The sequence below is a fragment of the Trichosurus vulpecula genome, chromosome 3, assembly GCF_011100635.1.
Source record: "Trichosurus vulpecula isolate mTriVul1 chromosome 3, mTriVul1.pri, whole genome shotgun sequence".
Lineage (NCBI taxonomy): Eukaryota > Metazoa > Chordata > Mammalia > Diprotodontia > Phalangeridae > Trichosurus > Trichosurus vulpecula.
This window is the reverse complement of record NC_050575.1, coordinates 317,518,601-317,530,820: the sequence shown is the minus strand read 5'-3', so window position 1 is coordinate 317,530,820 and position 12,220 is coordinate 317,518,601. Positions and strand designations below refer to the sequence as shown.

At 42.1% G+C, this 12,220-nt stretch overlaps 1 protein-coding gene across 4 annotated transcripts in view; it reads right to left on the bottom strand.

Annotated features, from left to right (window-relative positions):
* The window catches only part of ROCK2 (Rho associated coiled-coil containing protein kinase 2), a 173,844-nt gene extending 164,288 nt beyond the window's left edge, over positions 1 to 9,556 (bottom strand). For 2 of the 4 annotated variants that reach the window (XM_036750187.1, XM_036750186.1), the window contains exon 1: positions 9,099 to 9,556. In XM_036750187.1, the coding sequence (XP_036606082.1) occupies positions 9,099 to 9,236 (138 nt within the window). In that variant the 5' untranslated portion in view covers positions 9,237 to 9,556. The remainder of the gene's footprint in view (positions 1 to 9,098) is intronic. The other 2 variants (XM_036750188.1, XM_036750189.1) reach the window with 2 other exon arrangements.
* Between the last annotated feature and the right edge of the window lie 2,664 nt (positions 9,557 to 12,220).

Sequence of the window (12,220 nt, the reverse complement as noted above, 5' to 3'; positions counted from 1 at the left end):
TGTCCAAAAACACAATGATAGTGGAAGGATTTAATTCTAGGTCTTTTGAACTAGCCTGAGCCAGTGCTCATTCTACTCAATCATGCTAGGCTCTCAAAATAATATTAATATAGCACTTTAAAGTGATCACTAAGATTATGAATTATTCATTTTTCACCATGAATAAGTCATACCCAACTAATTCAATTTCCTTTTTTGACAATATTCCTAGACTGACAGAAAAAAGGGAATGCTAAATACATAGTTCATCGTGCTTGTAACAAAGCTTATAATAAAATCTTTTATGATATTCCTATAGACAAGATGATAAAATGACAGCTGGGAAAAAAGATTGTTAGATGTATCTACAGCTGGTTGAACGATGTTACCCACAAGGTTTTTCACTCATGGTTTGAAATTAAGTTGAAAAGAATGCCACAATATTCTGCCTCAGTACCTAAAGCATTTTATCAGTTATTTAAAAATGAGGATATACCTATCAAATTTGCAGGTGATACAAAGGTATGAGAATAAAGACCCAAAATGATCTTATCCAGTTGGGATGAAATGTGATAAATGTAAAGCTATGCATTAGGTTCAAAGAATCAAAGAAACCTAAGATAAGAAAGATCTGGCCTAGAATAGCCAAGATCTGCTTTTCATATTAAAAAAAAAATTTACTTGACAATAGGCTTAATGTGAGAGATAGTGCAATACAGTAGCTAAGAAAGAGATATCCTATGTCACTTAGAGTTAACAGATCTAAATCATGGGAAATAGGATTTATACTCTGAGCTAATCAGACTAAACTGAAGTATTACATTCAGCTAGGTGGCATAGTGGATAAGAATACTAGCTTTGGAGTCAGAAAGGCCTGAATTCAAATTGTAACTCAGACACACATTTAGTTGTATTAACCTGGCAAAGTCACTTCACTTCTCTAATAAACCTATTTCTTCATCTGCAAAATGGAGCTAGTAATAGACTGTGCCTCACAGGATTATTGTGATGTGGATATTGGCAAGCCTTAAAGCACTATACAAACACTAGTAGTTATTATCATCATTAGCTTCACAAAAATAGTGACAAAGTACAGTGAATTTAAGGATGATCACAAATGGCAAAAAGTTTGGAAACTATACCAGACAATGTTATTTTGTTTTTTAAATGCGTTTTGCCAAGAAAAGAAAACTATGGGGAAATAGCTATTTCTAAATGATTGAAAAGCTATTACATAGAAGTAACAAGTTTGGGGCAGCTAGGTGGCACAGTGAGTAGAGCACTGGCCCTGGAGTCAGGAGGACCTGAGTTCAAATTCCACCTCAGACATTTGATACACTTACTAGCTATGTGACCGTGGGCAAGTCACTTAACCCCAATCGCCCCGCTCCTCCCCCCAAAAAAAGAAAGAAAGAAATTAACAAGTTTACTGAATGTTGCTCCAGAAGAAAAAAATTGAAGCAATCAGTTGAAGTGAGTGACTTAAGGCAATCATTTAACCTATCTAGGCCTAAGCCTACACGGAAAGAACTGGACTAGATAAAAACTCTAAGGTCTCTTTCAGCCCTAAAGAAACTATGAGGATGCAGATTTCAACTCAATCCAAGAACAACTGATTTTAAGGTACCTCAAAAGTAATGTTCCCATTAACTTACACACATGAAAAATACCTATGCATAAAGTCTTTGTCTACACACCATTCAAAGCAAACAAAGGCACCCAAGCAAAAATGTGAAGTTAAGTTAAATTCTTCTTTGGAATGACTTGTCTACAAAAGACTGGGTTTGTTACATCTCAATTTTAAAAAATGACCTAAGCTTTCAGAAGCATATTTTGTGTTCCCAGGTATGTATGGGTGTTACAGCCAGTGTGAACTCCCAAAACAGAAACAACTCTAACAATGGAGAAAGTACGTGGATGTGAATGTGTATAAACTGGGTGCATGCACAAGTACTTAAACACACAACAGCTAAAAAAGAATACAAATCCTCTCTTTCTCCCAGTCTATTTCATTCAAGAAAGCTCAGAAGTGGTAAGAATGTTTACCAGGTTGTTCGAGCAACTGACTAGGAAAGCTGGTTTAAAAAAATAAAAAGAGGCACATTTCACCCTAACCCACACTCACTATATCGTAGTGTGCCATTTAGAATATGAATTTGACCTTTAGATCATATCCATGGGCTTAGGAAAACCTAGATAAAAATTATTTTTCTCTAACGGCTTCTGATACTTGGCAGCTCCAACTTCAAGCAAGGGGTGAGTGACAAACACATAAGGATAGCAGAACTGACACGTCAACAAGAGGTGGTGGAAAAAATACTAATATTGGTATCCTCCATTCTCAGTCACCTAGTATTTGTGTGAACTTTACAAGTCACTTAACCTCTCTGGGCCTCATTTTCCTCATCTGTAAAATAAGGAAGTTGGTCTACATGACTTAAGGTCCCTTGCACAATCTATAATTCTATGAAGGTTGGGGTAGGGGCAAGCAAAAGATGCAACAGTACTACCTTCAACGGTGAAAACTATAAGACAGCTTATCTCTACAGCTGGCTTTATAAATACTTTGAAATTCTTTCAGACACATCCCTTCCCAACTCATCTAAAACTGACTGCTGTCAATTTATACTTTGGCATAACTATATTTCAGAATTAAGGTTACTAGAAAACTAGCTTGTAACTGGGTGGAGATGCATGTATCCTAGGGTTCTCCCTTTTACAGCCTCATGACCCCCAAATTTTTGATACCTCCAGCTATTTGACAACTAGGAGACAGTACCCATTGTCTTGTACATCATACCATATTGTTCTATGCTAATAATAAGTTTTTTAAATTAATGTGAATAATAACCTGTGGAAAAGATTTGGTCTTTCTCAACGGAGAGTAGAAAGCAAGGAACAAATGAATATGTTTTTCCAGGAATTCTCAGATCAGAAGGCACTAAAGAAGTTACATCTGAGAAAGTGCTTAAGGTCAACCAAGAAAACAGCACACACTATCTTCTATAACCCCAGATTTTATTTTCTCCAGATGGGCACGAGAAAATTGATAGCAATTACTATGCATGAACTGTTACCTCTGTAGCATAGCACCATGTTGCTGCAGAGATATGGAAGGAGAAACATAGCTATTGGAAAGCCAGACCCATTATCTCTTTTAATGAGAGTAAAAAAGATTAGGATTAAACTAAAACAGTACATCAAGAAAAACATTCAACACTGATCCAATTCCCATACTGTACAAAGAGTATGAGTTCATTACAACTCTTAATTCTATGATTCTACAACTCTTCACACGACCCTGTCCAACGTTCACATAAAAAGATTTATTTTCAATTCTTTGAGGATTCTAATAAGAGATTTCTAATGCAAGTAGGAATTTTTAATTGCTTTTGGAGGGTAGAAGGGAAAATCTTGCATTTGTTTTGAACTGCAAATGCCTAATTCAGTGACATGAACCCCTAAAGCTGAAAGAGATGAGACGAATTAGGAAACAAGAACTGCAGCAGTTATCCTAACTTGGATGATTTACAGAATTCTACTATATAAGCAGAGATTGCAAACTGCCTAATAAATGTATTTTTAGCAAGAAATAAGATAGTGGAAAGAGCACTGAATCTGGAGTCCTAGATTTGGAGAAACCTGGTTTCAACTCCTGTCTCTGCCACTTCCTTCCTGAGTGACCAAAAGGAAGTCATTTAACCTCTCTGGCTCTCAGATTCCTCACCCCTAAAATAAGTGTATAGAGCTAGCTTATCCCATCCATATGGTAAACCAGTAAGATAGTACACACTATCATCTGCAAATACAGATTTTATGTCCTCCCTGTGGGTATTTATTTCACCCGAACCTCTTAGAACATTAGTACTGAGAAGGTATGTCACCTCATTCCCATCTCAAACACTACCTCCCCTCTGACCCTGATGGAGATAACTTAGGATCTGACCGTAAGCCTTGAGAATAACTATGTTCTTCCTCTCCCAACGCAGACCTTGCTTCTAGACCAAGCCTCAAAGCTATCGTTCAAGGGAACAGACTGAAAAGAAGAAAGACACCTTACCACCAAGTGTGCAGCAACTGCCTCTGACAGGCAGGTAAATCCAAAGAGTCCTGAGAACGGCAGCATTCTGCTTTCAAGCCAGCCCCCATAGCCAATATCCACAGAAGTAACCCCCATAAAGATTTGGCCTGACAACTACTTCTGAGGATGCTGTTGCCACAGCTGCTAAAGACCGAGAAAACAAAGCCTTCATGACCAAAGTCTTTAGTACTGTCAAAAGGTTCAACATCAGAAATTGATACGATTTTACCAGTGGAAATTGCAAAGAGGCATTACCATCTGCTTTGCTGCTGCACACTAAAGACTATGCATCTGAAACCTTCTGAAATTGTTCTCTCCCATTAATTATGAGATCCCAGAAAGCAGGGACTCTCTTACTTTTCTATTTGTATCTGCACAGTGCTTTGAACATAGTGTTTAATGTTTTTCTATTCATACATATAAATCTTCCCTTTCATAATTTAATAAACACAAAATAACAGATCTAAGCACCAAGAAGCATAAAAATGCACAATGTGGTTGATACACATCCAAAGCATTCTCACAGTACTGTTAAACCATTATTTAAGAGCTAAAAGATAACAAAGAACCCTCCCAATCCGAACCCTGGCTCCTTTTTTAGAAAAACAGCATAAAATCCTAACAAAACTGCTCAAAGAAACATGTCTGTCCCCAAAAGTTGACTATAAAATCCTACAAATACTACAAAAATAAGACAAATATTTTTCAGACATACAACTCCATCAAAAATCTTTATCCCACATCCTTACTACAATAGCCTGAATTATTTTGAAACCTTTTCTTCATTTCCAAGCAACACTATATTATTTTTATTTAATTTATTTTATTATTTATTTAATATTTTAGTTTTCAACATTGATTTCCACAAGATTTTGAATTACAAATTTTCTCCCCATTTCTATCCTCCTCCCCACTCCAAGATGGCATATATTCTAATTGCCCCATTCCCCAGTCAGCCGTCCTTTCTGTCGCCCCACTCCCCCCCATCCCCTTTCCCCTTACTTTCTTGTAGGGCAAGACAGATTTCTATGCCCCATTCCCTATATATCTTATTTCTCAATTGCATGCAAAAACAACTTCACCATATTGTTTAAATAACAACCACTAACATTTACAGAGTACTTTAAGGTTGCAAAGTGCTTTAGATATGTCATTTGTTCCTTATAAGAATCCTGTGAAGTAGGTGCTATTATTATCCCTATTTTACAGATTAGGAAATTGAGGTTCAATGATTAAGTACCTTGCCCAAAGTCACATGGCTAGGAAGAGACTAAGGTAGGATTCAAATTCAAGTAACATGCTCTAGAATCTAAGGTCTAGCATAAAGCAACCAATCTCTCCAGGAAAAAAACAACAAAATAATTTGGTCTCTACTATGGTTTGTATTATCCTTCAGATGATATACAGCCTACTGTTAGGTGATTTTTTAGTTGTCTTGATATAAATTCTGATAAGATTAATATTACTTATTCAAAATTATTTAATTTTTAAAATTGCCGATAAAACAATACTCTTCTTAGGAGAGAACAAAAAATTCGCAGGTGCAATTACCTGGTACAATGAGTAGAGCACTGGCCCTGAAGTCAGGAGGACCTGAATTCAAATCCGACCTCAGACACTTGATACACTTACTAGCTGTGTGACCTTGGGCAAGTCACTTAACCCCAATTGCTCTGCCTTCCCCCCTTGCAAAAAAAAAAGGGGGGTGAACGGAAAAAAAATCTCCTTGATTTTTTTAAAGGCAAGCTAGTAGTCAAGCTACTAGCAGCATATACTGAAAATACACATAGCAGGAAAAAAAACACTGTGTATCTGTTCTGTACTTATAATTAATCCTTATTTTTAGAGTCTTGTAAAAAGTTTTCCAAACTAACTTGGCTATGGAACCCTTTGGGGTTTGAAATATACTAAAAGAATCTATAAACACTGCAGGGGTAGTGGGAAGTAGGGAGTAGGATAGAAGGGAGGAAATGGAAATTTTGAAGCAAAATAGGAAATTAAGCTTATTTTCATGCCCCACCTCCCAAAATGCCACAAGTATTTTTTATACACAGATAATTTCATGTTAACTATTTTGATGGAAAATATCAGTAAGGTTATTTGGTTCTCTCAAATTTCCTCTGTAGAATTTATTGCTTTCATGTTTTATATTATATCCATCAGAAAACTACTTTCAAGTTTTCTCTATACTAAAAACTAAACATTCATCATCTTTCTGTGACAAACCTAAAGGAAAAACATAAAAAGAAAGCTGATTTCATATGTTCAAGTGGGAAATATCCCTGGGAGAAAAAAATTTATCTGGCCTGTATTTCATATTTGAAAATTTCAGATCTTTAAAATAGCTACCAGTATCTACAGAAACATGCTTCAAAATATAAACTTATAACAATTATTCCTTTTCATCATTTAATTTTCTATATTTGATACAGATCATTGAATTAAAACCAAGTATTCTATATTGCTAAAGAAGGCTAAAATGTAAACACTTAAAATTTCAAAATAACTCGAATTCTAGTTCTAAGGAGAAAAAGCATTCCAGGAGAACTTTAATTTGATATTAGACAGCATTATAGAGATTTAATTTTACTCAACTAAAGTAACCAAAGTATGAAATAGTATCCAGTGCAGTTTTTCATCACTGATAGAAACACTGAATGGCAAATTAATAAATAGTAACAGCACACAATATGCAAACATCATGTTGCAGTGCAAAAGAGAATGGACTAAGGAGTCATTAGACCTAGAACTGAATCCCTCAGTCCCACATTAGTTATGTGACCTTGGACAAAGTACTTTATCTCTCTGTAAAACGGGGGTAATATACTCCCTAACCTACAGAGTTGTCATCAGGATCAAAGGAGAACGTATTCTGTAAAGTACTTTTTCATATATTTAGAAGAACAATACTGCAAAGGCCATCTAGTCCAACCGCTTTATTTTACAGATGAGAAACTGAAACCCAACATTTCCCCAAGGAAATACAGGTAAGCAGGAGTTGGAGAAGAAATCTGAACACAAGCTCTGTCTCCAAAACTGATGATACCACGAGGGCCTGTTCCCAAAAAAATAAGCATTTTAAGGTGATTTAAAATCTTTTGGCACAGCATTATCTTCTTAGTGTAAATTTGCCTACGTCCAACCTTAAAACAGCCCAATAGCAATGATCATCATCATCTCTAAAGACTCAAGAAATGAAGCAAAGTGTGAAAAGATTTTGGCCAGGGGTTAAGTATTAACCTGATTAAAGTTTCAGATTTGCTGTACTATTTTTAACTGATCTTTCTGGCCTTAGGTCAAAGTTTTCCCAGCAAAATACCAAAGTGAAAATGCTGGGAGTACAGCCCAGAGACAATTCTTTCCCCTCTAGCCTAGGAAAACTCATGCCCCCTATGTAGTCTATCCTATTCCTAGCCAGCACTTCCTCCAGCCTGTCGAAGTCACATGGTCTAGCAGCCCAAGCAAAAATCTGAAAACATGAAAACTTCAAACACTACTGATACAATGCAGCAGATCGCTACACCCAGCACACCGCATAGATAGACACAAGTGGCTCGGTCAGGTCCAGCTCTTTGGACAAATAGGACTGAGTCATTCTGCAAATGACTCCAGCAGCCTCAAAGGGTAACTGCTTGTAATAAGAAGTCAGTCAAAGGAAAGAGGAAGAGAAACAGTTTTCCTCAGGATGTAGTCACCACGCTTCTGAATTGAGACTAATATCACCAATATTTTCAGAGACCTTGGAGGAAAAAAAAGCAAAAAATCACACCCTCTAATTCTAGTCAGAGAGATAAAATCTAATATCCAAAAGGATTTTTTCTGATTCTTTTCCTCTCCAGGGTATAAAGCCCACATTCTTTCCCATATAAGCACCTCAAACTCATAACAAACTGTCACAATCTTTAATCTTAACAAAAATAAGAAAGAATCATGCCATCAATTCTATATTACTCAATTCAAAAGCAAGTTCCCTCCTTCCTGGATGATTCAAGAGCCAACCATCAGCCTTTACTTGATTATTAATATGGAACTGGGTCTAGTGCATTTGGAAAGTGATGGGGGAAGGGAGGAAGAATACGTCCATTCTACAGTTCAAATTGATTCTCAATGTCTGGAGCAACAATTGTGAGGGCATTCTGAAGTTGGGAAAACTCAAAATAGGTTATTTTAACACTACAGGATGTTTAGAGATGCAGAAAAACGTTTATGACTTTTACCTTCCTGTGATCCAACAGAAAGTTGGTTGGGGAAAAGGGGAAGTAAACAGGACTAAAGGAAGGGGGCGGAGGGCAGGGTGGGACGGGGGAAGAGCCGATCTCAGTCATATAACCTATACATTCCCAATTGGAACTAGGGAAGGGCTTAAGGAGTCTCCTTAACCTGGAGACACGAGTCCCTTACCCCAGCCCCAAACTGTTCCGTGTGTTCCCTATTCCTCAGCTGGTGTGAGGCTCCAGTCTTTGATGGCGAGGAAGGGGGTACCCTGACACTTCCATCCTCATTTCCAAAGAGATATGGCTTTGACGAGAGTCCCCCCACCCCCCGCATAGCCCTGGGAACAAATGATATGGAGGTGAGAGGTAGGAGGGAGACAAAGTAAAAGAGTGCCTAAACAGGTCCCCATTTTCAGACAGCGGAGGAGGTGATGGAATACGGAGTGGAGGTGTGGGGTGGGGGCGTCTAAATGAGGGTTCCAATTTTCAGCCTGGAGGTGGGGGCAAGGGCTAAGGGTGGAGTAAAACTAGGGTCCCTAATGTGATTTCAGGCAGTGGAGGGTGGAGTAAGTGGGAAGCTAAAATGAGGGTCCCCATTTTCAGACGGGGAAGGGGGCAGGGAAGAGACGGGTCCTAGGCAGCGGGGAGGGGGAGGAATGGCAGCAGGATAGGGTGGGGCGAGGAGACAGGCACCGAAAGGCAGAGGAGGGGTCGGGGGCGGGGGGGTCGTCTGTCTGGGGACGGGCACAGGCGGCCCGAGGAGCGTCCAGGCCCCGGCCGAGACAAAGCTGCAGCAGCCCCCTCCCCGCCCGCGGCCCCCTCACCAGGAGGCTCTCCACGTAGATGGGAGAGCGGGGGTCCCAGAGTAAGGCCTCCAGCAGCCGCTGACGGTTCCCGAAGGCCCAGTTCCACGGCACCACCTCCGTGCGGCCAGACATTTTCTCGGCCGGCGGCTGGCTCATCCTGCTCCCGCCTCCAGGGCTCGGGGCTCGGGGCCACCCCCCCCTCGCCGGGGCCTAGCGCCGCCCAGACGCTGCAAGCGAGGGGCTCGGCCTGGACCGGCCGGGCTCGGGCTCGGGGCCGCTCCCTGCCTCACGGGCCGTCTCCTGGACTGCCGCCCGGCCGCGCCAACATCCACGGGACAGAACCCGGGCTCGTCCCGCTCCAGGCGTCGCTCCCGGGGGGGCGGAGGGAAGTGGAGCCGCCGGCGCTGCTGCTGCCGTCCCGGTCCTTCCCAGGCGGGACGGGACAGGACGGGGCCGGCCGGGAGGCCGCTTCTGTTGCCGCCGCTCGGAGCGCCGCTCGCACCGCGGCTGGGGCAGCTACGGCCGCCGCTGCCGCTGCTGCAGCCTCTGCTGCTGCCGCCGCTGCCGCCGCTGCCGCCGCTCCGGTCCCATAGTCGCCCCGCCGCCGCTCGGCGCCTCGCACGCTCCTCCGTCCCCTCTTCACACTAGCCCTCACACGCCCAGTGCGGGCTTCCCGGCTCCGGCTCCGGCCGCCGCGGCCCCCGTTACCCACAAGCCCCCGGTGCGAGCCTCCCGCTCCTGCCCCTCCCGCCCTGCCCCGCCCCTCCCGGGCTGGGCTCGCTCCAGGCGCGATCCCTCCTCCCCCTCCTGCTTTCCCCACCTCCGCTCCTCTCCTCCTTTCCCTTTTCTCCTCTTCCTCTTCTCGATGCCCTTTTCTAGGTCTTCTTCTTTGCTCTTCCTCCCCACCCTCCCTCTTTTCTCTCCTTCCTTGCCCTTCCTCGTCCACTCCTCCTTTCTCTCCCTTATGCTCTTCCCTCTCTGTCTTCTTTCTCCTTTTTTGCTATTCTATGTCTCTCCTTTCTCCTTTTGCTCTTCCCCTTTTTGCTCTTCCCTCTCTCCCTCCTATTTGCTATTTTCCCTCGTTTCTCCTTTTTGCTATTCTCTGTCCCTCCTGTCTTTCTTCGTTTGCTCTTCCCTCTCTCCCTCTTTTCTTTTTTGCTCTTCCCTCTCTCCCTCCTTTTTGCTGTTTTGTCTTTCTCCTTTTCCTCTCCCCTCGATACCCTTTTCCCTCTCTCCCGCCTTTTGCCCTTCCCTTTCTCCCTCTTTTATTTTTTGCTCTTCCCTCTCTCCATCCTTTCCTTTTTGCTCGTTCCTCTCTCCCGCCTTTCTTTTTCCTTTTTGCTTTGTCCCCTCGTTTTAAAATTTTTTTTCCTCTCTCACTCCTCCTTTCATTTCTCCTTTTTGTTCCTCCCTCTCCCTCTTTCTCTCTTCTTTGGTCTTCCCCTTCTCCCTTCCTTCTCTCTTATTCCTTCTCCATTTTTTTTGACTACCTCCCCTCTTCCTGCTCTACTCCTTTCTCGTCCTAATTTATCCTCCTTCACTTCTCCCTTTTCTCCTATTCTCTCTACTCTTATCTTTCCTCCTCTTCTTTTTTCTCCTTCTCCAAACCCCAGCGCTAAAAGACCAAGTAGTTGACTTCCCAATCACCTCCTAGTTTACCTGCTGAGCTCTGGGGAGGAGTGGGAAGGGAATGAGATGTCTACCAAGGAAAGGGTGGGAGTAACTGTCAATCCGTTCTCCTCCCCTCCTAACTCCATTCCCCAATTGCTCCCAGGAATCCCTCTTATTTTTATTTTACTTCTTTTTTTTTTCTTTATTTCTCTCCTAGCCTACTCTGGGAGTTCTCAGCCTCCCACCTGGACAGTTTTTGCTACTCCCAACCGCTAAAACGAGCTGCAAAATTTAAGGAAGGGGTGGGGGCCATAGGATGGGTTGTCTATCGGGCCGCTGCAATGCTGGATGGAGCAGGTAAAGAAACACCGCATTTGCTTTGGGAAATGACTACCATGCTGGAGTCCACGCCTTGGACTGAAAAGGGCTGGACCCAGAACCCAGCCAGCCTTCCCCCTAGGGAACAGAACGGCTGGAGCACTCCCAGGCACCCGCCGCACAACGCTGTCTCCACTGGCATGAATGAAGCGTCCTCAGACTCAGAAGGCACTAGCTGACTAAGTGCCCTGCTATGCGGGGCTTGCATCACCCACACTAAAATAATAAGGATCAAAAATAAATTGCCTTCACTAAGCAAAGTACTTAGCTTGCAACAAGCCTAACCAAGCAGCAAGGTTTTTAATGGAGAAGGATGAAGAGTGTGCCCCTACCTCTGCTCTATGAGCCAGGAATTTAAAGAGAAAAGAAGAGAGTGGTGTCTGATTTAAAAGGTATTGTCAAGGAGGAACCACTCCATAGTAACCCCATGTCCTTTGTCCCTAGTTAATTTTGTGGGGCCTGTTGTAAATGAGCCACCCTATAAAAGAAGATACAATGTGAAAAGGTCTTGTAAACTCTTTTAATCAGCTGATTGCATATAAAATATAACTAAATAGATTTTAAAGGCAGAATTTATAGGCCTGACCACATAAAAAAAATCCATACTCAACAATAAGGATATTGGAGAATATTGTTATATCATCTGTTTGAGGCCAAGTTCCAGCCCTCACAGAAAGAAACCCTGGCTGAATCCAAAAGATCTTTCCTTTCTGTAATAATAATCCTAGCTATTGATGTGTTTGTTTCATAGATCACAGTTCTTAGAAAGATGGAGCACAGCCTGTGTCCTGTACTAGTATCCACAAAAAGAAAAGAACCAGTGAAAGACTTCTAACACATTGGAGAAATCAAGTCTGGAGGATTTCTGAAAGGACACTGCGAGAATCACCCAGAATACAGAGGGGTGGAGGGGGTGCCCATATAGATGAGATCACAGATCCATGGAAATATACATCTGTCACTGATGTTTATCAGTGTGTCTTTGAGGCCTACCTGCTTGCTGGCATATTCACAGCTTTTTCTTTTGCCAGCATTGACAGCAGTTAAGAATGAGGGGGACCCTGTTCCAGGGACCAAATTACTAGATGAATTGCCACTGAAGAGTCTCTATTCCTGGTGAGGATGTCAGAAGCATCTACACAGGATGATTC